Source organism: Nomascus leucogenys, chromosome 11 (genome assembly GCF_006542625.1).
Source record: "Nomascus leucogenys isolate Asia chromosome 11, Asia_NLE_v1, whole genome shotgun sequence".
In the NCBI taxonomy this organism is placed as follows: domain Eukaryota; kingdom Metazoa; phylum Chordata; class Mammalia; order Primates; family Hylobatidae; genus Nomascus; species Nomascus leucogenys.
The window spans coordinates 20882028-20907516 of NC_044391.1; the positions used below are offsets into that span (position 1 = coordinate 20882028).

Here is a 25489-nt window from a genome sequence, read left to right on the forward strand (position 1 = left end):
CTAATTTTTGTAGTTTTTGTAGAGATGAGGTTTCACCACATTGCCCAGGCTGGTCTCAAACTCCTGGGCTCAAGCAATCTGCCCTACCTTGGCCTCCTAAAGTGCTGGGGTTACATGTGAGAGCTACTGTCCCTGGCCTCTTTGATACTTTTTGAGAGGCCTAGGGGGTCCTTTCCTGAGGAACTCAGATAAAAGATAGGTAAGTTTCAAGCTTTAAGACCAGAAGGGTCAATTTCTATATTTATCCAAAAAAAACCATCTAGGGGTCTGCTGCATCAGTTTCAGAATCATTGGTCACATGATTGAACTGAATCCCCAGCCCTCCCCACCCCCACAACCCACCACCCACCATCCACCATCCTACCAAGAGGTACAGCTTATATCACATGTAATAACATAGTTTGTCATTCTGATATGGTCAGCCCCCAGCCTGAGTCATCTCATTTGCATAAACCCGAGTGTGATCCCAAGGGCCCATCAAGGATAAAAGACAATTCTATCACTCCAAAAAATTCCAAGGATTGAGAGGTCATCTCCCAGGAACCAGGGACAGAGGTCAAATTCTTTACAACAGTGTGGTTTTCTTTGTATTTATCCAACTTCTTGGGGTATGCTGAGCGTCTTTTTATTTTTTTTAAGACAGGGTTTATCCTGTTGCCAGGTGGGACTGCAGTGGCATAATCAGAGCTCACTGTAGCCTCAAACTCCTGGGCTCAAGCAATCCTCCTGCCATAGACTCCCAAGTAGCTGGGACTACAGGCATGCACCACTACACCTGACTCATTATTTTTAATTTTTTGTAGAAACAGCGTCTTGCTTTGTTGATCAGGCTTGTCGCGAACCCCCAACTAACTTCCCTTGTATTTTACAGGCTCATAGGGGGAAGAGACTTGCCTTGTCTCAGGTGAGACTTTAGACTTGGACTTTTGAGTTAATGAGAGAATGAGTTAGACTTTGGGGGACTATTGGGAAAGCATGATTGTGTTCCAAAATGTGAGAAGGACGTGAGATTTCGGAGGGGCCAGAGGCAGAATGAGATTTGGAAGGGGCTAGGGGAGGAATAATATGGTTTGGCTCTGTGTCCCCAAGTAAATCTCATGTTGAATTATAATCCTCAGTGTTGAAGGAGGGGCTTCATGGGAGATGACTGGATCATGGCAGCAGACTTCTCCCTTACTGTTCTTGTTTTGTTTTGTTTTTGAGATGGAGTCTTGCTCTGTCGCCCAGGCTGGAGTGCAGTGACGCGACCTCGGCTCACTGCAAGCTCCGCTTCCCGGGTTCACGCCATTCTCCTGCCTCAGCCTCTGGAGTAGCTGGGACTACAGGTGCCCGCCACCACGCCCGGCTAATTTTTTTTTTTTTTTTTTTTTTGACTTTCAGTAGAGACGGGGTTTCGCCGTGTTAGCCAGGATGGTCTCGATCTCCTGACCTCGTGATCCGCCCTCCTCGGCCTCCCAAAGTGCTGGGATTACAGGCGTGAGCCACTATGCCTGGGCTCTTATTTTTGTTTTTTATTCATATTATCTAAGAATTCTAATTTACTGTCAGTCGTTATTGCTTTATGAAATCTCAGTAACAAGAAGCAAAGAAAATGAGTTCGGTAAGTGAGAATCCTGAATACATTACCAACTTTTCTGCTCATAAGTCCTCTTGTTTGAACAAACAGGAAGCATTATCATGGAAGTCTCTTCTGATAATTCCACTGCCATTCTTACATCTATAATGATTGAAATAAAGTATAAAAAATGAGACTAACCGATGACTAGTAGATAGTAGAAGACCCTTAAAATAGTTTGATTCCTCTAGTACAGGCGGTTGACAATGGGGGGTCTTAAAAAATGATTCTACGAATTCTCAAGATTTCTAGAAATGCTTCTTAAAAAGTAACCTTTACATTATATCCTTCAAATTAAAAGCAAAGCACCTTAACAGCGAAGCAAAATCATGTTCCATAGGAATACATTTCCTCCACTCACTATGAATACAGGTATCAGAAAGGTTAAAATTTGCTTCTTTCTGTCATTGACACAACTACTCTGCTTATTCTTGCTTAGTTATTTCAGTACCCATGACAGTGTTCCAGCACATAGCTGAGTATGTGGGACAAATTCAGAACACAGAAATTATTATATTAATGCATGAATAAATGAATAGTTGAAGTATAAGTTCCTAGGAAGAAAGGCAGTAAGATAAATCCACTTTTTTCTCCCTCCCATAGGCCTTGTTTGAAGACAATAATTACATGGCCTGAGGCCGTCTCTTTGACAATACTTCATTTTTACTTAAAGAGGTCTTACCTACTGTGCAAACCTCATTTGTTTGATCCATTTAACTTCATCATTTGGGAGATATAATGGTTCTCAGACTTGTAATATTTTGATGGCATGAAACTAAAAGAATATTTGATTTGTTACATCTGAAGGATTATAAGGCTAATGAGTAAGAATAACTCTATGCTCCACTTCAGGTGATTCATATGCTATAGGAGTTAACAATCTGGTTTTTGTCTTTCAACTTTGAATAAATTAACAAATATTCCTAGAGTATCTACTGAGCACAAAGCCTGAGCCAGATGGACCTTGTTAGGGACTCTTCAACAAGCAGAACCAAAAGCATGATAGACAAAAGGTAGAAATCTAATTAAGAGCAGTTGAGAGGATGACACAAGATCAACTGAAATATTCTGCAAAGCCGAGAATGAAGTTAGACACTTTTCATTTTAGTCTGCTGACAAAATTAAGCAATATAACATCACAAAATACTAGATTTGTTAATTATATATTTGTCTATTTTATGCTTAAGTGTATCTACACTAAATACAAGATTAAATGCAACGTGGTGTTAGTATTACACCCTGGAGTAAAGTCATAGCTGAAAAACCAGTGAAAGCAATTAGAGTCTGTAGTTTAGTTAATAATATTCTAGCAATATTAATTTTTTTAGTTTTGAAAAATGGTTATAAAAGATGTTAACATTCGGGCAAACTGGATAAAGATTACATGGGATCTCTTTTGGCTATTTTTGTAACTTTTCTGTAAATTAAAAATTACTTCAAAGTAAAATTATTTAAAATTGTAATTAGAACAACTATTAAATTTTTTTCGTAACCCTCATTACTTTGTATTAAAATATATATATATATATATATATTTTTTTTTTTTTTTTTTTTGAGACGGAGTCTCGCTCTGTCACCCAGGCTGGAGTGCAGTGGCGCTATCTCGGCTCACTGCAAGCTCCGCCTCCCAGGTTCAAGCCATTCTCCTGCCTCAGCTTCCTGAGTAGCTGGGACTACAAGCACCCGCCACCATGCCCGGCTAATTTTTTGTATTTTTAGTAGAGACGGGGTTTCACCGTGTTAGCCAGGATGGTCTCGATCTCCTGACCTCCTGACCCACCCGCCTCGGCCTCCCAAAGTGCTGGGATTACAGGCGTGAGCCATCGCGCCCTGCCTGTGTTAAAATATTTTTAAAACCAAATTGTGAGTCATGTCAATGGCTTATTTCGGACTTTATTCAAGACTCTTCAGTGCCACTGACTTTAATGGTTTGCCCATACATCAAACTGAGCAACCCTAGGGAGGCATTCTTTGCTCTTCATGGCAGAAATACTAGTATTTTCCAACAATGACTTCTGCCTTAGGTCTGAATAGTGCCCTAAACATTTTGCCTCATGTTCATTTTAGCTGTACATTTTAAATGGGACAGTTTCCAGTTACACAGTGTTTCTTTTACTATCTGGTAACGAGAGTTATAATAAATACTTCAGGCTCTGACCACATTTTATCAGAGGTAAATATCATGCTTTCTTCTTTGTTTACAGTACACAATGATCCTCATCATTTTGAGATATTTCTGTATCAATCTCTCATTTTTTTTTTTAGTTGCTGTGATCATTTCCCCATGTATATGTTACGTGAAAGAAAAGTATTTGAGATTGTGTTCAAAAACAAGAAATAAGCATTGGAAAATAAGTACACTGGGCTCAATACTATTCTGACACAATAGGAAAATCTAGTAAGATAGTAATCTTAATGGCAGCAAATGTTATTAACATTAAATTAAAAACATCTACACAGCAACAACCTAATGTTCATATTAATGAGAGGTGGGAACACTGATGGTAATCAACATCTGTTGCTGGTGTTAATATTCAACATTAAAGAAATCCACAGAGGAAAAATACAACTATTGCATGTTAAATGACAGCTACAGCTTTTCTGATTGATGGTTGTAAGCAGGAGGTCCAGTAGCAGCAAAGTAATCAAGACAGGGGTTTTTACGTCATGTCTTTCCAAATAATCACTGTCCTAAGTGAGGGGTAGAAGACACTGTCACATTGAGGTATTAGTTTTCACAGTGCTATAAAGAACTGCGCTGACTGGGTAATCTATATAGGAAAGAGGCTTAATTGACTCACAGTTCTACATGGCTGGGGAGGCCTTAGAAAACTTACAATCATGGCAGAAGGGGAAGCGGAAACAAGCACCTTATTCATATGGCAGCAGGAGAGAGAAGAACGAAGGAGGAACTTCCAAACACTTATAAAACCATCAGCTCTTATATGAACTCCTTCACTATCAGGAGAGCGGCATGGGAGAAACCGCCCCGCATGATCCAATCACTTCCCTACCTCCACAGTGGGGATTACAAATGAAGATGAGATTTGGGTGGGGACACAGAGACATATCGTATCAAGGTGTGAAAGGATTCTACGATTTATTAGTTTGGGTTGTTAAGAGTTATACGGCTGGCAGCGCTGTGCAGGGCCGTTTACTTCAGCTGCATACATTTTTTCGCTGCATGAGGGGCTGGGGAAAGCTACTCTCTTCTGGTTCTGAAAAGTAATCAGAGAGGGGTTTTCACATCGTGTCTTAATTCTCACAAAGGCAGGCTTCAAATGACGGATAAAAACCCGTCTTCCCCACTCCAAGAAGCTACTTTCTGACAGTTGAAAACAAGTTTCTTTCTCTTACTGCACAGGAGAGTCCTCTTACAGATCTCAGATCCTGACATTATTTTCAATAAAATTTTGTGCGGCCGCAAGTTTTAAACTCATTGTCTCCTGGAAGCTTTAGGCGGGAGACTACTCAGCTCGTCACTGAACTAACGGCTTTTGGGGGTTCTTTTTTCCCAATTGAGTTTCTGTGTTTTTTACGCGTTTGGTTTTATGGTCCGTTGTTGGTTTTTTCACGCTGGGGGTGAGGATTCTTAGTTTTCTCAATTAGCATAAAAACTGCTCCAAGGCTGCTGAGTCTTCAGTTCCATTCCATTCAAAATGTTAATTCCTGAGACACGCAACTTGCGCCCTACTGTCCTTTGTCCCACGGCTTCTCGAGATTATCTCTGTGTTTTAATAGATAAAACGCCTTCTCTCCCAACCCATGAGTTGCAACGCACAGCGAATGGGGCTGTTGGCGCTCGAGAGCACCACACGACGCATGCGCCAGTCCGCAGGTGTGGGCCGAGGAGGAACGCGTCGGCGGCCGGGGGTGACGTAAAAAGGCCGCGCTGTACTTTGCTTTGTGCCGCTTCCGCAAGAAGGTTTCCTGGCCTATTGCAGCCATGGTGCATTGCAGTTGGGTGTTGTTCAGAAAGGTCCGTGCGGGTCCCCTCAGCTTGGTCCCCTTAGCGCTGACGGCTCGGGTTCTCCCTTGCTCCCCTGTCTCTCCACTACTTTCTTCGTGGCGGCCTCTTGCTTCCTTGGTTTTCCCATAGACTTCTCCGCCCCTCCTGTAGTCGCGCTTTGTCAGTAAGCGGTGACAATGGTGTGTGTACCTGGCGTGGTTTGGACGGTTGTTCGGGGGCAGGGGCAGGGTTTGAAGTTTTTCAGAGACATCGTGTGTACGTGGCATGAGGAACTGGGATACCTGCCTGCTGTGGCCCAAATGTGGTGGTGGCTTTTTCTTCCTTAAGTAATGTCCTCAGCCTGTTTTTATATATTTCTCCTTGAGTGCACTGTTTAAGGTTTTTCTAATGGATTTTTATGAAGACACGAAAGCGTGTAATTGATGTGCCTTCTTGCAGAACATTTAGGTCGATTTTTGTGTAGTGTCGGTCTTAAGAATCGTTTCCTTAAAAATTTACAACTGCTCTGAATTTTTATTTTTTAAATCTTATTAGTAATGTTTTTTGAAACGTTGCCTGCGTCATGTTTGGCCGTTACTTTATTTCTAACGACCGGAGTAAAATACTCCTTTTAAGTAAGACTCCTAAGCCCCTGAATGTGATTTATCTAGAGCAGGAAAAAAGTGTTACATATTTAATGGAACTGTAGAAACTCTCCTCTAGTATATCAGAATGGTCAGTATTTCAACTTTTTTGAAAAAAAATCCCATTTGTTTTTTATAATAGCTATCCTAAATGACTAGAGATGTGGATTATGAATTTAAGAAATTACTCCGTAAGTTATTTTGATTTTAATAGCCTAAGAGGTTAATACATAAGTCCTTTACCTACAAGAAGTTCTTGATTTAGTAAAGGAAACAGGTAAACACTAAATGCAGCGTACGATTTATAAAGGTGTAATAATAGAGATATAATCAAATTGCTGGGAGAGCCAGCGAAGTCAGAGAATTGATTAGAGGAATTTAGAAAGACGTTAGAAAATATGACATTTAGGTGGATTTATGATAGGAAAAACAAATGACATTCTAAGTAGAGGAAAAGCATGAGCAGAATGGCATGTAGAAATGGCAGAATTTCATGTAGTACAGAGAAAGGGGAAGAGAAGAAGGGTTGAGCAAATGAAAAGGATACAGGAAGGAACTAGGCATGGTAGGTGAGCCTATCATTCTTGCTACTTGGGAGGCTGAGGTGGGAGGATCCCTTAAGGCCAGGAGTTGAAGACCAGTCTGGGCAACATAGCAAGACCCCATCTTTAAAACAGTCAGGGTGGTGTGGTGCCTGTAGTCCCAGCCATTCGGGAGGCTGAAGTGGAAGAATTGCTTGAGCCCAGGAGTTTGAGGCTGCAGTGAGCTATGATAGTGCCACAGCACTCCAGCCCAGGCAACAGAACCAGACCCTGTTTCAAAAAAAAAAAAAGATACCAGAAGGGTATTTTAGTAGCTTTGGATATACAGTTGACCCTTCAAGAACATGGGGGTTAGAGGTGCCCCCGCCACAGTTGAAAATCTTCATGTAACTTTCAACTCCCTTCCATAACAACTACTAATAATCTGTTGGCTGGAAGCCTCACTAATAACATAAGCAGTCAGTTGACACATATAAAATATATTGTATATATAGTATATACTGTATTCTTACAATAAATTAAGCTAGATAAAAGAAACTTACTAAGAAAGTCAGAAGGAAGGGAAAATATATTTACTGTTCATTAAATGGAAGTGAATTGTAAAGGTCTTCATCCTTATAGTCTTCATATTGAGTAGACTGAGGAGAAAGAGGAGGAGTTGGTCTTGCTCTCTTGGGTGGCAGAGGCAGAAGGGATGGGGGTGGAGGAGGTGGAAGGGGAGGCAAGAGAGGCAGACACACTATGTGTAACTTTATGGAAGTACGTCGTAATTTCTGTCATGCTTTTGCTTTTCTCTTTCCCCCCAAAAAAAGTCTCTATAGGGTACCAATACCTCTTCCACCATTTGCTTTAGTTTCAGTGCCTATTTCACAGAAGGATGCATGTCATAAAAGAAGTCAAAATCAGTCCTGAATAATAGGAGCCCTTCTGCCAGATTATCTAATGTTGTTTTTTCTGGTAGTTTATTCTGTGTTTTCTTCCTTGTTATCTGGCACTGGATCTGAAGCACTTATCAAGCTGTCTTCTGTTAATTCCTCTGGTTTAGTGTCTGTTAGTTCTTGAGTTTCTTCAAGATCCATATCTTGAAGTCCTTTACCCACTCTCCCTCCGTTTTTGGTATATTCACAGTCTCTTTCGTGATTTCCTTGATTGGCTCTGTTGTAAATCCTGTGAAGTTATATAACACAACACCTGGACAAAGTATTCTTTAGCACAAACTTATTGTTTTGGGCTTATGGCTTTCATGGCTTTTTCAATAACAGTGGCATCTTCAATGATGTAATACTTCCAGATTTTCCTGAAGTTTTCTGTATTGGTGTTCTTTTCCATAGTTGACAGTCCTTTCCATAGAAAATCATGTTTAATGAGCCTTAAAGGTCCTTGCGACCTCCTGATCTAGAGACTGATTTAAAGACATTGTGTTTGGGGGCAAGGACACCACTTCAGTGCCTTTGGTGTTGAATTCATGGGGTTCTGGGTAGTGGGGAGGTGGGGCACTATTTAATAGCAGAGGAACTTTATAAGTCAGTCTCGTATTGGGAAGGTACTTCCTGACTTCAGGGAGAAAGCATCCATGGAACCAGTCCAGAGAAAAGGTTTTTGTTCTCTAGGCCTTCTTATTCAACAAAGACTGGCAGCTGATGTTTATCGTTCCCTTTCAAGATTGAGGGGTTAGCAGGTTTATAGATAAGGACAGTCCTGATTATAAACACAACTGCATTTGCACAGTACAGTAGGGTTAGCCTATCCCTTCCTGGCTTAAATCCTGGTGCTCACTTCTCTTCCTTACTAATGTCTTTTGTAGCATGTTTTCCAGAATAGAGTACCTCCGTCAGCATTAACAACCTGATTTGGGAGATATTCTTTCTCCTCAGTGATTTTCTTAATAGCATCTGGGAAACTCATCTGCTGCCTCTTAGTTGACAGAACCTGCTTCTCCTGTTATCTTGATATTTCTAAAGCCAAAGCCAAACCTATTTCTTCTTTTTTTTTTTTTTTAAATTATACTTTAAGTTCTAGGGTACATGTACACAACGTGCAGTTTTGTTACATAGGTATACATGTGCCATGTTGGTTTGCTGCACCCATTAACTTGTCATTTACATTGGGTATTTCTCCTAATGCTGTCTCTCCCCCAGCCCCCCACCCCATGACAGGTCCCAGTGTGTGATGTCCCCCTCCCCCGCCGTGTCCAGATGTTCTCATTGTTCAGTTCCCACCTATGAGTGAGAACATGTGGTATTTGGTTTTCTGTCCTTGTGATAGTTTGGTCAGAATGATGGTTTCCAGCGGCATCCATGTCCCTGCAAAGGACATGAACTCATCTTTTTTATGGCTGCATAGCATTCCATGGTGTATAGGTGCCACATTTTCTTAATCCAGTCTATCATTGATGGACATTTGGGTTGGTTCCAAGTATTTGCTGTTGTGAATAGTGCCACAATAAACATACGTGTGCTTGTGTCTTTATGGTGGCATGATTTATAATCCTTTGGGTATATGCCCAGTAATGGGATGGCTGGGTCAAATGGTATTTCTAGTTCTAGATTCTTGAGGAATCCCCACACTGTCTTCCACAGTCAAACCTCTTTCTAAAATTAGCAAATCATCCTTTACTGGCAATTAATTCTTTATCTTTAGATCCTTCACATTCCTTTTGCTTTTAAGTTGCCATATAGTAACTTAACTTTTTCTTGAATTGTATTAGTCTATGTTTTTAAAATAGCAATCCTGCGTCTGCATAAAAGTTGCATTTTTAATACAAGATAAATCCACAAAAAGTGCAAGGTTTTCACACCTCTTGGCATAGCTGCTTCAGTGGCTTCATGAATTTTTTTCTTTTTTTACATTGATTCTTACTCTGGATTCATTTATCTTGAAATAGCAGGCCATCGCAGCTCCAGATTTTAATCTGTGGTACATATCAAGCAATTCATCTTTTTATTATAATGTCATGACTTTACTTCTTGGGAGCACTGCCAGCATCACTAGTGGCACGTTGTATGAGTTCCATGGTGGTGTTCAAGGTTTACAGTATAGCACTGAACATGATGAAAAATGCAAGAGAACTGTGAGAGGTTACTTTTTACTGACTTACAAAATGTACTGGCAAGATGAACTGCTCATGGGGAGATGATTAGCATCACATGGCCTTTTAAGTGGCAACTTGGAACACTTGAGCTCACGGGATAGCTGCAGGAGGTAACTACGAAATTATTACAGTATTCCAGGATGTACTACAGTTAATTTTATGCAGTTATGATTTAATACTGCATTTTTATGTTTGCTTACATTTCTCTTGACTGCAAATGCTGCCATGTAAGATCTGTAAGTGTGTGTGTAAGTTTTGATAAATTTTAAGTTTTTATAATAGATGTGTGGCCAGGTGCAGTAGCTCATGCCTGTAATTTCAATACTTTGGGAGGCCAAGGCAAGAGGATTGTTTGTGGCCAGGAGTTTGAGACCAGCCTGGGCAACATAGCAAGATCCCATCTCTAGTTTTTAAAAAATTAAGATAGATATGTGTATATTTTATGGAAGTAAATGACAAAATAGATTAGTATCTATGTATTTTTTGCACTCATAACACAACTTTTCTCAATTTTTTTCAATATTTCCAATCTATGTGGTTGGTAAGTTTTTTCAAATTGTTGCAAAGCTCAAAAAATTTTTCTAATATATTTATTGAAAAAAAGTCTGTATATAAGTGGACACACACAGTTCAAACCAGTGTTGTTCATGTGTCAATTGTAGTACTAAGAATTTTTTACTTTATTTCATAAGCATTTTTTTTTTGAGACAGAGTCTCGCTCTGTTGCCCAGGCTGGAGTGCAGTGGTGCGATCTCGGCCCACTGCAAGCTCTGCCTCCCGGGTTCATGCCATTCTCCTGCCTCAGCCTCCTGAGTAGCTGGGACTACAGGTGCCCGCTACCACGCCTGGCTAATTTTTTTGTATTTTTAGTAGAGACGGGGTTTCACCGTGTTAGCCAGGATGGTCTCGATCTCCTGACCTCATGATCCGCCCGCCTCGGCCTCCCAAAGTGCTGGGATTACAGGCGTGAGCCGCCGTGCCTGGCTCATAAGCATTTTTTTAATGCATGATTTTTGAGTAAAGGAGAAACATGATTAGAGATCAGATCAATTTCAGAAAAATATTTCAGGCAACAGGTTGGAGAATGCAATAAGGAAAAAATGCCTAGACACTGAAAGGAGCTCATATGGTGCAGGTACTAGGGCAGTGGTACTGGAGAGAAGAGAGTTAGTAGGGCTTTGGGACAAGAAACAGGTGTAGTCTGAAAGACTTCCATTTGTGTAGTCTAAATTAATATGTAAACCATGGTTCCCTTACTTTAGAAAACATTGGAGGAACAGACTTTACCTGGGGAAGAGTTTGGTTTTGTTATGTTAACATTTATTTTTGAGGTGGCTGTTATTTATTCAACTGATACGTAAGAACAAGTTACATATTGGGGGATTTCAGATATAAATTAAATACACATTCTGCTCACATTTGATTTATACTATTAAAAGCTTTCATCCTGGTAGAAATGTCTGACAGGTTGGGCATAGAAAATATCTCACCTAGGTGATGGTTATTGGTACCAGCAGAAATTACCCAGGGGAGAAAGTCTAGAATGAAAACAGGGCCAAGTCAGAAACCCTCAGGGTAGGTGGGACATTAATTGATAATTGAAAAAACTAAAAGGGACTTAAGAGAGATAATCAAATGGGAAAGGGGGTCAGATCGGAGGTGTGGAGGTGAGCTAAGAAAATGTTATGGAATTGGCATATAAAAAGCAATTAACGATTTTTTTAAAAGAAGTTTTAGTGGAAGAAAGAACTAGAAAGGGGTTCCAAGATGATACACTTGGTATACAAATGTTCTTTCTCTTTTTTTTTAAGTATGGAAATTTCATTGATAACCTAAGACTCTTCACCAGGGGAGGATCCGGTGGAATGGGTTATCCTCGTTTAGGCGGAGAAGGTGGAAAAGGTGGTGACGTCTGGGTTGTAGCCCAGAACAGAATGACTTTAAAACAACTCAAAGACAAATATCCTCAGAAACGGTTTGTGGCTGGAGTAGGAGCAAACAGCAAGTAAGTAATTACTGAATGACTTAAATTTTAGAAAATCAAACCCTTCTGGAAATCTTTTTAAGTTACAAAATAAAAACTTAATTGTTAATTTGAAGTAAATTATTTCCTGTATTTACAACTGAGCAAAAGCCTAAAATGTCTCAACTCATAAAAGACTGATACTAAAAATATTTCAGAGTTTTAAAACTTTTTATCCGTTTCTTTTCCCAATGTCTATCTGTATTATTTTTGCACTTCCCCTGTAGAAACCGAAAATTATCTGAATTCCCACTGTTTTCTTCTAAAATTATCTTTGACAACCTGTAAGAAAACTTTCTTAGTCTTAACCATGCTACTCTACCCCACCACCATTAGAAGGCAAGATAACCACTATTAACCTTTTCTTGACTTTTCTAAGACTTTTCTGTGTGTTTACACAAATGCAATTATGTGCCTAAAATTTTAGAATACAAAAATGAGAGTACAGTATTTTACAATCTGCTGTTTTTACTTTTTTTCACATGTCAAAATTATTCAGAATACCTGCATAATAAATAACAATTTATTTTGTCATTTGTCTATTTAGGTTATTATTGATTTTTTTTTTTACGATTATAACCACAGTGCAGCATTCTGTGTAGATACTATTTTACATGTTTGTTCAATTATTATTTTGATAAATTCCCAGAAGTAGAATTACTAAAACATTTGTACTAATTTTTTCTTTCATGTGCAGTTTAAGAGTAGCCAGATTTGCCTTCTATAATGTAAGTACTCTCATTTGAGGTTAGTTTTTTAGAAGCTTTGCTGTTTGGTGGATTTTATAGATTCATTTTTTCTTTTTTTTTTTAGACAGAGTCTTATTCTGTTGCCTAGGCTGAGTGTAGTGGGCACTATCATAGCTCACTGCAGCCTCTACCTTTCAGGCTCAAGTGATCCTCTCACCTCTGCCTCCCAAGCAGCTGAGACTACAGGTGTGTGCCACCATGCCCAGCTAATTTAAAAATTTTTTTTTTTTTTTTTGTAGAAATGGGGTCATGCTATGGTGTTCAGGCTGGCCTTGAACTCCTGGACTCAAGAGATCCTCTTGCCTCGGCCTCCCAAAATGCTGAGATTACAGGCGTGAGCCACCATGCCTGGCTTTTTCTACCCTATTTGTATTGTAGCAATAATCTCTTCATTTCATGGTTGCAATATTTTAGTTTCGGGTTAAAATGACCTTTGGTGGTTAGCTTAGTAACTTAAATCATTACCTAATGCCATTTTAGTGGGATATAATAGTCTAAAATGCAAAGAAATAATTAGGGATAATTTTAGTTTTTTAAACCCTGTGTTTGACCATTTAATATCTGCATTAACCAGAGAATTCATTGCTACTCTTCTTTGTAAACCATTTTGTGTGTGTGTGTGTGTGTGTGTGTGTGTATATATATACACACACACGTACATATACATATATATATATATACTTTTTTTTGGTAGAATTAGTGCACTGAAAGGCTCCAAAGGAAAAGACTGTGAAATCCCTGTACCTGTGGGTATTTCAGTAACTGATGAAAATGGTAAAATTATAGGTGAGTGTACTATAACTCTGAAAGTTGTAAAAACTGCACATTTTCTAAAATGAACAATGGAATAGCTTCTCTTGAGTTTCAGAAGATTTTTTAACTAAATTTTAGCTACTACTCTATAAGAGAGCATTTTTAAAACTTATAAAAGTTAAATTGACTACTAGATTTAAGATTGTTTTAAAGATGTTAGAGTTATTACTTGGTCTTAAAATGTATAACTAGGCTCTTTTCAGTTGCTTACTGAAGTGTTTTTCTGGGGTCAAACTTTTAATAGATTTGTAAATTGGAATTTCCTGGACTGTTTTTCTGAAAGAACAATAATTACATTAATGATTTGACTTATTAATTATAGATTTGTAATTGAGAATTTCCTGGCATGTATTTTTGAAAGTAAAATATTACATTAATGATTCCACTTACTAATCTATAGATTTGTAATTTTGAATTTCCTTGCCTGTATTTCTGAAAGAAATGTATTGCATTAGTGATTTCACTTATTAATCTTTGCTGTAAGTATTTCTCTCCCTCTTTTTAAGGAGAACTCAATAAAGAGAATGAAAGAATTTTGGTAGCTGAAGGAGGTCTTGGTGGTAAATTACTTACAAATTTCTTACCATTGAAAGGCCAGAAACGAATAATTCACCTTGATCTAAAACTTATAGCTGATGTAGGCCTAGTAGGGTAAGTATCGTTCATATTTTTATTATTATACTTTCAGAGAGATAGTTCTTGAATACGAAATAAATGTAAATGGTAATTTGGGGCCATAATTATTTCTAATTTATGGAATTTGTGTGTTGTGTATGTACTAGGAAAATATGCTGCTAAATGTTATTTTCAAATTGCCAACATAGAGTTTCATAGTTACTGCTTATTTATAAAATTAAGACCAGAGTAATTGAATAGATCAGTGAGAATGTTAGAGAATGAATAAAGAAAAATCAATCAAATGCAATTTTATAAGAAGGTTAAATAATGCTACCAGATGTTAAAGAATAATAAATCCAAACCATATTATTATTAAAAATATATAGAAGGAAATAAAAAGGGAAAAATGATCAATATAACTCTCTTGGATCTTAATAGAGACATTAAAGTATCATTAATCAAATGGCTAAAGACCAGTACATTCAACCTCAATCCTCAGACTTACGCACTGTTGCCGCTAAATTGAATCCTGCTATGACTGTTTGTATATCCTTCTTGCTTCTGCTTAGGATCTATCTAGTCTCAGCACTGTAGACCTCACAAGAGTGTCCTCTTCCACCAGCCTTATATGCAAATCAATAAATGTAATCCAGCATATAAACAGAACCAAAGACAAAAGCCACATGATTATCTCAATAGATGCAGAAAAGTCCTTTGACAAAATTCAACAACCCTTCATGCTAAAAACTCTCAATAAATTAGGTACTGATGGGACGTATCTCAAAATAGTAAGAGCTATCTATGACAGACCCAGAGCCAATATCATACTCAATGGGCAAAAACTGGAAGCATTCCGTTTGAAAACTGACACAAGACAGGGATGCCCTCTCTCACCACTCCTATTCAACATAATGTTGGAAGTTCTGGCCAGGGCAATCAGGCAGGAGAAGGAAATAAAGGGTATTCAATTAGGAAAAGAAGAAGTCAAACTGTCCCTGTTTGCAGATGACATGATTGTATATCTAGAAAACCCCATTGTCTCAGCCCAAAATCTCCTCAAGCTGATAAGCAACTTCAGCAAAGTCTCAGGATACAAAATCAATATACAAAAATCTCAAGCATGCTTGTACACCAATCACAGACAAACAGAGAGCCAAATGATGAGTGAACTCCCATTCACAATTGCTTCAAAGAGAATAAAATACCTAGGAATCCAACTTACAAGGGACGTGAAGGACCTCTTCAAGGAGAACTACAAACCACTGCTCAATGAAATAAAAGAGGATGCAAACAAATGGAAGAACATCCCATGCTCATGGGTGGGAAGAATCAATATTGTGAAAATGGCCATACTGCCCAAGGTAATTTATAGATTCAATGCCATCCCCATCAAGCTACCAATGACTTTCTTCACAGAATTGGAAAAAACTAAAGTTCATATGGAACCAAAAAAGAGCCTGCATTGCCAAGTCAATCCTAAGCCAAAAGAACAAAGCTAGAGGCATCACGCTACCTGACTTCAAACTATACTACAAGGCTGTAGTAACCAAAACAGCATGATACTGGTACCAAAATGGAGACATAGATCAATGGAACAGAACAGAGCCCTCAGAAATAATGCCACGTATCTACAACTATCTGATCTTTGACAAACCTGACAAAAACAAGCAATGAGGAAATGATTCCCTATTTAATAAATGGTGCTGGGAAAACTGGCTAGCCATATGTAGAAAGCTGAAACTGGATCCCTTCCTTACACCTTATACAACAATTAATTCAAGATGGATTAAAGACTTACATGTTAGACCTAAAACCACAAAAACCCTAGAAGAAAACCTAGGCAATACCATTCAGGACATAGGCATGGGCAAGGACTTCATGTGTAAAACATCAAAAGCAATGGCAACAAAAGCCCAAATTGACAAATAGGATCTAATTAAACTGAAGAGCTTTTGCACAGCAAAAGAAACTACCATCAGAGTGAACAGGCAACCTACAGAATGGGAGAAAATTTTTGCAACCTACTCATCTGACAAAGGGCTGATATCCAGAATCTACAATGAACTCAAACAAATTTACAAGAAAAAAACCCCATCAAAAAGTGGGCGAAGGAGATGAACAGACACTTCTCAAAAGAAGACATTTATGCAGCCAAAAAACACACAAAAAAATGCTCATCATCACTGGCCATCAGAGAAATGCAAATCAAAACCACAATGAGATACCATCTCACACCAGTTAGAATGGCCATCATTATAAAGTCAGGAAACAATAGGTGCTGGAGAGGATGTGGAGAAATAGGAACACTTTTACACTGTTGGTGGGACTGTAAACTAGTTCAACCATTGTGGAAGTCAGTGTGGCAATTCCTCAGGGATCTAGAACTAGAAATACCATTTGACCCAGCTATCCCATCACTGGGTATATACCCAAAGGACTATAAATCATGCTGCTATAAAGACACATGCACACGTATGTTTATTGCGGCACTATTCACAATAGCAAAAACTTGGAACCGACCCAGATGCCCAACAACGATAGACTGGATTAAGAAAAAGTGGCACATATACACCATGGAATACTATGCAGCCATAAAAAATGATGAGTTCATGTCCTTTGTAGGGACATGGATGAAACTGGAAGTCATCATTCTCAGTAAACTATCGCAAGGACAAAAAACCAAACACTGCATGTTCTCACTCGTAGGTGGGAATTGAACAGTGAGAACACATGGACACAGGAAGGGGAACATCACACTCTGGGGACTGTTGTGGGGTGGGGGGAGGGGGAAAGGACAGCATTGGGAGATATACCTAATGCTAAATGACGAGTTAATGGGTGCAGCACACCAACATGGCACATGGATACATATGTAACAAACCTGCACATTGTGCACATGTACCCTAAAACTTGAAGTATGATAATAGAAAGAAAAGAAAAAAAAGAAAATACAGTCTTTGCAGATGGTCGACTTAAGATGAGGTCATAAGTCTGGGTCTTAATCCAATGTGACTGGTATCCTTATACAAAATGGAAATACAGACGGAGTGGCAGACACACACAGATGGAAGATGATGGGAAGACATGGGGAGTAAGCCATCTACAAGCCAAGGAAAGCCTGACACTATCAGAAGCTGGGAGAGAGACATGGAACAGATTCTTCCTTACAGACTCAGAAAGAACCAACACTACCTACACCTTAAACATGAACTCGTAGCTTCCAAAACTCTGAGACAATAAATTTCTGTTATTAAAAAAAATAAAATAAAGATGCTGTTTAGCTGTAGGGTTTGCAGTGCAGCTGCTCACTAGAAGGGGATAGATAGCAAGATACAGAATACCTAAAGGAAGAGAAAACTTCAATTTGCATTTGCTCTCTCTTCCCCATCTCCCCTCCCTCCTGTCCTCTCCCTCCGGCCCTATCACAGTATTACACAGTTATTCAGATGGAAAGCTTAAGGACAAGATAAGGAAAACTGCCTTATTACTGTCCTGCTCCAAATTCCTTGTTCTATTTTTTGCTTCCCCATAGCTTCTAAGTTCTTTTCATCTTCCTCTTCAGTCATCTCACTGCTTCTTTACCAGACTCTTAAGTCTGAATCCCTCACCTTTTGCCCTGCCTGACCAGCCGTTAGAGCTTACCACCATTGGTTTAGGGTTCACAGAGGCCCCGTTCCTGCTAAAATTATAACAAGGAAAGATGTGATCCTGGCTTGCCATTCACATTTATTTTTTTCAATAAAGCACAGTTACGAGAGTTATGTAAGTTCTATAATCTGTATTTTTAGGAACATTATGGGCTTAATAAGGTATTGTGGACAAGACTGGCAGTCCAGCCAATCACAATTGCTTTTAGCATAAAAATGTGTTTCAAGTTCTGAAGAGACAACTTTACAGTCTAAGAGGAGCCTAGCACGGCTTAGTCATAAAAGTGGAGTGGCATGGAGGACTCAGGTTAGACTATTTAGGTTAGGATCTCAAATCCTCTGGAGACTGGCCAGCTGGTCTTGGGTAAATTATACAGCCTCTCTAAGCCTTTGTTTTCTCTTCTTTTTTTTTTCTTTTCTTTTCTCTCATTCTTCCTTCACTATAGTTTTTTTCTTTTCACCACGTCATTTGTTGTCTCTTCTTTAATAGTGTATGGAGATAGGTCTTTCCTTAAAATGTTGGTGGGTAAGATAATGCATTTACAGCAGAATACATGCTTTGCATTTTTGTACGTTCAATGAATTGTAGCTGCTATCTTCATCATCGTTATATTGCCAACTTATTGGAAAACTGCATATAATGAAATACTAGGCTTTTCAGAGGTAGGTTTGAAATTTGTCAGTAATTAAAGCATCAAGATCCTTAAGCATATCAAATGAGAATGGGGGGAAAAGATTTTTAAGTGGAATGTTTAACATATTTTCTAGTGTTTTTAAATTAGGCAACTATTCTTGAAGAGCTACTACTATGAATACTGGTACAAGTAGATATCCTTTTAGCTGGTTTTGGAAATGGACTGAATCATAGAAGAAAGTTATTGTACAACTAACAGATTTGTGCTGCTGTTGTCAAATCTGATCTTTGCATAGGTTGGATTTTAGCCTCTAAAATTTTCAAGAAAAATTTCAAATATCTGTTCTTCAATCATTAGCATCATCTTTCTATTCATACTTTGATCTTCTTGGAAATAGTTGCTTGCATTATATGCTCAATCATTATGAAAATATGAGGATGTTGGAAACAAGCAAGTCCAGCTAGTGATAATTATGGACAAAAATGGCTGCAATTTGCTTTTCAAAAGCTATAAGAACCTGGATGAAACAGGGTATGAAAAAAATATATGCTCCAGGAGAAACAAGTCATTAAGAAACCTCACATAATTTTATTTTAAATTCATTACAGAAAGATTTTTTTAATGAGGGAAATTGTTGAAATACCTCCAGCTTATATGTTTTTATAGAAGTCCAAATTAATATTTGCAGAGTATTCCACCATTATTCCAAATGAAAGTTTGGCAGTGTTTTTGAAATACCATCTTCAAATTTGAATAAGAACTCTGTGAAGGCGGGAATCATTTTATCTCATTGCTCGGTTTGTTGCCTGATACAAAGTTAGTGCTCAATAAATATTTGTTGGATAAATTTAATGAAAATATATGAATGAGATTTAGCAATGTATGTTTTAAGCAACTACCATTCCTAGTACTGTCTTTCATACATGGTGGGCCTTTCTTTTTTTTTTTTTTTTTTGAGACGGAGTCTCGCTCTGTCGCCCAGGCTGGAGTGCAGTGGCGCAATCTCAGCTCACTGCAAGCTCCGCCTCCCGGGTTCACGCCATTCTCCTGCCTCAGCATCTCTGAGTAGCTGGGACTACAGGCGCCCGCCACCATGCCCGGCTAATTTTTTGTATTTTTAGTAGAGACGGGGTTTCACCGTGGTCTCGATCTCCTGACCTCGTGATCCGCCCGCCTCGGCCTCCCAAAGTGCTGGGATTACAAGCGTGAGCCACCGCGCCCGGCTGTCGTGGTGGGCCTTTCTTAAGGGAAATTTAGCAGTATAATCAAAAGCCTTTAAAATGAGCATATATTTCATCTAGTATTTCTTCATGTAGATATTTATTCCAAGAAAGAAATCAAAGATGTTTGCAAAGAGAAGTCCTAGCCAGAACGATCAGGCAGGAGAAAAAAAGGGCGTTCAAACTGGAGAGAAGGAAGTCAAACTGTCTGTTTGCCAACCATATGATCCTATACCTTGAAAACCCTAGAGACTCCTTCAAAAGACTTCTAGATTTGATAAATGAATTCAGTAAACTCTCAGGTTACAAAATCAGTATACACAAATCAAAAGCACTGCTGTACACCAACAACAACCAAGCTGAGAATTAAATCAAGAACTCAATCCCTTTTACAATAGCTACAAAAAATAAAATAAGAATATACCTAACCAAGGTTGAGAAAGATCTCTACAAGGAGAACTAGAGAACACTGCTGAAAGAAATCATAGATGACACAAACAAATAGAAATACATCCCATGTTCACGGATTGGAAGAATCAGTACTGTGAAAATGACCATACTCCCCAGAGCAATCTACAGATTCAATACAATTTCCATTTAAATACCAATATTATTTTTCATAGTATTTTCATATGGAATCAAAAAAGCCCGACTAGCCAAAGCAATCCTAAGCAAAATGAACAAATCTCGAGGAATCATATTACCTGACTTCAAATTATATTACAAGGTTATAGTAACCAAAACAGCATGGTATTGGTATAGAAGTAGGTACTTAGACCAGTGGAACAGAGTAGAGAACCCAGAAATAAAACCGAATACTTAAGACCAACTGATCGTCAACAAAGCACACAAAAACATAAACTGGGGAAAGGATACCCTATTCAAAAAATGATGCTGGGAAAATTGGATATCCAAACGTAGAATAATGAAACTGGATTCATATCTCCCATTATATACAAAAATTAAGATAGATTAAAGATTTTAATCTAAGACCTGAAATTATAAAAATCCTAGAACACTTAGGAAAAACCCTTCTGGACATTGGCCTAGACAAAAAATTTATGACTAAGATCTCAAACCAAATGCAACAAAAATACATAAACGGGACCTAATTAAAGTAAAAATCCTCTGCATGGCAAAAGAAAGAATCAACAGAGTAAACAGCCTACAGAATGGGAGAAAGTATTTGGAAACTATGCATCTAACAGAGGACTAATATACAGAGTCTGCAAGGAACTCAAATCAAGGAAAAAACAATTACGTTAAAAAGTGGACAAATGACATGGACATTTCTCAAAAGAAGATATGCATACAAATGGCCAATAAACGTATAAGAAAATGTTCAACACCACTAATACTCAGGGAAATGCATATTAAAACCACAATGATTTACCAGCTTAGCCAGAATGGTCATTATGGAAAAGTCAAAAAACAATACGTGCTGACATAGATGTGGTGAAAAGAGAACTCATACTCTTCTTTTTTTTTTTTTTTAAGACGGAGTCTTGCTCTGTCGTCCAGGCTGGAGTGCAGTGGCGCGATCTCGGCTCACTGCAGGCTCCATCTCCCCGGTTTACGCCATTCTACTGCCTCAGCCTCCCAAGTAGCTGGGACTACAGGCGCCAGCCACCATGCCCGGCTAATTTTTTTTGTATTTTTAGTAGAGACGGGGTTTCACCGTGGTCTCAGTATCCTGACCTCGTGATCCACCCGCCTCGGCCTCCCAAAGTGCTGGGATTACAGGCATGAGCCACCGCACCTGGCCTCTCTTCTTTTTCTTAAAAAAATTTTTTTTATTATACTTTAAGTACTAGGGTATGCACAACATGCAGGTTTCTTACATAGGTATACATGTGCCATGTTGGTTTGCTGCACCCATCAACTCGTCATTTACATTAGGTATTTCTCCTAAGGCTATTCCTCCCCCAGACCCCCACCCCCTGTCAGGCCCCGGTGTGATGTTCCCCACCCTGTGTCCATGTGTTCCTTGTTCAGCTCCCACTTAAGAGTGAGAACATGGCAATGTTTGGCTTTCTTTCTTTATGGTAGTTTGCTGAGAATGATGGTTTCCAGCTTCATCCATGTCCCTGCAAAGGACATGAACTCATCTTTTTTTAAGGCTGCATACCATTCCATGGTGTATATGTGCCACATTTTCTTAATTCAGTCTATCATTGATGGACATTTGGGTTGGTTCCAAGTCTTTACTATTGTGAATAGTGCTGCAATAAACACATGTGTGCATGTGTCTTTATAGCAGCATGATTTACAATCCTTTGGGTATATACCCAGTAATGGGATGGCTGGGTCAAATGGTATTTCTAGTTCTAGATCCTTGAGGAATCGCCACACTGTCTTCCACAATGGTTGAACTAGTTTACAGTCCCACCAACAGTGTAAAAGTGTTCCTATTTCTCCACATCCTCTCCAGCACCTGTTGTTTCCTGAATTTTTAAGGATCGCCATTCTAACTGGTGTGAGATGGCATCTCATTGTGGTTTTGATTTGCATTTCTGATGGCCAGTGATGACGAGCATTTTTTCATGTGTTTGTTGGCTGCATAAATATCTTTTTTTGAAAAGTGTCTGTTCATATCCTTTGCCCACTTTTTGATGGGGTTGTTTTTTTCTTGTAAATTTGCTTGAGTTCTTTGTAGATTCTGGATATTAGCCCTTTATCAGATGAGTAGATTGCAAAAGTTTTCTCCCATTCTGTAGGTTGCCTGTTCACTCTGATGGTAGTTTCTTTTGCTGTGCAGAAGCTCTTTAGTTTAATTAGATCCCATTTGTCAATTTTGGCTTTTGTTGCCATTGCTTTTGGTGTTTTAGACATGAAGTCCTTGCCCATGCCTATGTCCTGAATGGTGTTGCCTAAGTTTTCTTCTAGGGTTTTTATGGTTTTAGGTCTAACATGTAAGTCTTTAATCCATCTTGAATTAATTTTTGTATAAGGTGTAAGGAAGGGATCCAGTTTCAGCTTTCTCCATATGGCTAGCCAGTTTTCCCAGCACCATTTATTAAAGAGGGAATCATTTCCCCATTTCTTGTTTTTGTCAGGGTTGTCAAAGATCAGATGGTTAAAAATGTGTGTGATTATTTCTGAGGGCTCTATTCTGTTCCATTGGTCTATATCTGTTTTGGTACCAGTACCATGCTGTTTTGGTTACTGTAGCCTTGTAGTATAGTTTGAAGTCAGAGTGATGCCTCCAGCTTTGTTCTTTTGCTTTGGATTGACTTGGCAATGGGGCTCTTTTTTTTTCCATATGAACTTTAAAGTAGTTTTTTCCAATTCTGTGAAGAAAGTCATTGGTAGCTTGATGGGGATGGCATTGAATCTATAAATTACCTTGGGCAGTATGGCCATTTTCACAATATCGATTCTTCCTACCCATGAGCATGGAATGTTCTTCCATTTGTTTGTATCCTCTTTTATTTCATTGAGCAGTGGTTTGTAGTTCTTCTTGAAGAGGTCCTTCATATCCCTTGTAAGTTGGATTCCTAGGTATTTTATTCTCTTTGAAGCAATTGTGAATGGGAGTTCACTCATGATTTGGCTGTCTGTTTGTCTGTTATTGGTTCATAGGAATGCTTGTGATTTTTCCACATTGATTTTGTATCCTGAGACTTTGCTGAAGTTGCTTATCAGCTTCAGGAGATTTGGACTAAGACGATGGGGTTTTCTAAATAAACAATCATGTCATCTGCAGACAGGGACAATTTGACTTCCTCTTTTCCTAATTGAGTACCCTTTATTTCTTTCCCCTTCCTGATTGCCCTGGCCACAACTTCCAGCACTATGTTGAATAGGAGTGGTGAGAGAGGGCATCCCTGTGTTGTGCCAGTTTTCAAAGGGAATGCTTCCAGTTTTTGCCCATTCAGTATGATATTGACTGTGGGTCTGTCATAAATAGCTCTTATTATTTCGAGATATGTTCCATCGGTACTGAATTTATTCAGAGTTTTCAGCATGAAGAGCTGTTGAATTTTGTCAAAGGCCTTTTCTGCATCTATTGAGATAATCATGTGGTTTTTGTCATTGGTTCTGTTTATATGCTGGATTACGTTTATTGACTTGAGTATGTTGAACCAGCCTTGCTTCCCAGGGATGAAGTCCACTTGATCATGGTGGATAAGCTTTTTGATGTGCTGCTGGATTTGGTTTGCCAGTATTTTATTGAGGATTTTTGCATCGATGTTCATCAGGGATATTGGCCTAGAATTCTCTTTTTCATTGTGTCTCACAGGCTTTGGTATCAGGATGATGCTGGCCTCATAAAATGAGTTAGGGAGGATACCCTCTTTTTCTATTGATTGGAATAGTTTCAGTAGGAATGGTACCAGCTCCTCCTTGTACCTCTGGTAGAATTCGGCTTTGAATCCTTCTGGTCCTGGACTTTTTTTGGTTGGTAGGCTATTAATTATTGCCTCAATTTCAGAGCCTGTTATTGGTCTATTCAGGAATTCATCTTCTTGGTTTCGTCTTGGGAGAGTGTGTGTATCCAGGAATTTATCCATTTCATCTAGATTTTCTAGTTTATTTGTGTAGAATTGCTTATAGTATTCTCTGATGGTAGTTTGTATTTCTGTGGGATCGGTAGTGATATCCCCTTTATCATTTTTTATTGCGTCTATTTGATTCTTCTCTCCTTTCCTCTTTATTAGTCTTGCTAATGGTCTATCAGTTTTGTTGATCTTTTCAAAAAATCAGCTTCTGGATTCATTGATTTTTTGAAGGGTATTTTGTGTCTCTATATCCTTCAGTTCTGCTCTGATCTTAGTTATTTCTTGCCTTCTGCTAGCTTTTGAATGTGTTTGCTCTTGCTTCTTTAGTTCTTTTAATTGTGATGTTAGTGTGTCAATTTTAGATCCTTCCTGCTTTCTCTTGTGGGCATTTAGTGCTATACATTTCCCTCTCCACACTGTTTTTAATGTGTCCCAGAGATTCTGATACATTATGTCTGTGTTCTCATTGGTTTTAAAGAACATCTTTGTTTCTGCCTCAGTTTGTTATGTACCCAGTAGTCATTCAGGAGCAGGTTGTTCACTTTCCATGTAGTTGTGTGGTTTTGAGTGAGTTTCTTAATCCTGAATTCTAATTTGATTGCACTGTGGTCTGAGAGACAGTTTCTTGTGTTTTCTGTTCTTTTGCATTTGCTGAGGAGTGTTTTACTTCTAATTATGTGGCCAATTTTAGAATAAGTACGATGTGCTGAGAAAAATATATATTCTGTTGATTTGGGGTGGACAGTTCTGTTGATGTCTTTTAGGTCCGGTTGGTCCAGAGCTGAGTTCAAGTCCTTGATATCCTTGTTAACCTTCTGTCTCGTTTATCTAATATTAACAGTGGGGTGTTAAAGTCTCCCATTGTTATTGTGTGGGAGTCTAAGTCTCTTTGTAGCTCTCTAAGGACTTGCTTTATGAATCTGGGTGCTCTTGTATTGGGTGCATATATATTTAGGATAGTTAGCTCTTTTTGTTAATTGATCCCTTTACCATTATGTAATGGCCTTCTTTGTCTCTTTTGATCTTTGTTGGTTTAAAGTCTGTTTTATCAGAGACTAGGATTGCAACCCCTGCCTTTTTTTGTTTTCCATTTGCTTGGTAGATCTTCCTCTATCCCTTTATTTTGAGCCTATTTGTGTCTTTGCACATGAGATTGGTCTCCTGAGTACAGCACATCGATGGGTCTTCACCCTTTATCCAGTTTGGCAGTCTGTGTCTTTTAGTTGGGGCATTTAGCCCATTTACATTTAAGGTTAATATTGTAATGTGTGAATTTGATCCTGCCATTATGATGTTAGCTGGTTATTTTGCCTGTTAATTGATGCAGTTTCTTTATAGCATCAGTGGTGTTTACAATTTAGTATGTTTTTGCAGTGGCTGGTACTAGTTGTTCCTTTCCATGTTTAGTGCTTCCTTTAGAAGCTCTTGTAAGGCAGGCCTA

General features: G+C 38.7%; 1 protein-coding gene across 2 annotated transcripts in view; it reads left to right on the top strand.

The window, feature by feature from the left end:
• Positions 1–5501: 5501 nt before the first annotated feature.
• GTPBP10 (GTP binding protein 10) overlaps positions 5502–25489 on the top strand; it is a 37505-nt gene continuing 17517 nt past the window's right edge. Inside the window, exons 1-4 of one of the 2 annotated variants that reach the window (XM_003252389.4) lie at positions 5502–5594; positions 11653–11846; positions 13308–13399; positions 13933–14077. In XM_003252389.4, coding sequence (XP_003252437.1) covers positions 5562–5594; positions 11653–11846; positions 13308–13399; positions 13933–14077 — 464 coding nt within the window. In that variant the 5' untranslated portion in view covers positions 5502–5561. Of the gene's footprint in view, positions 5595–9340; positions 9952–11652; positions 11847–13307; positions 13400–13932; positions 14078–25489 lie in introns of those variants that run through there. The other variant, XM_030822051.1, reaches the window with a different exon arrangement.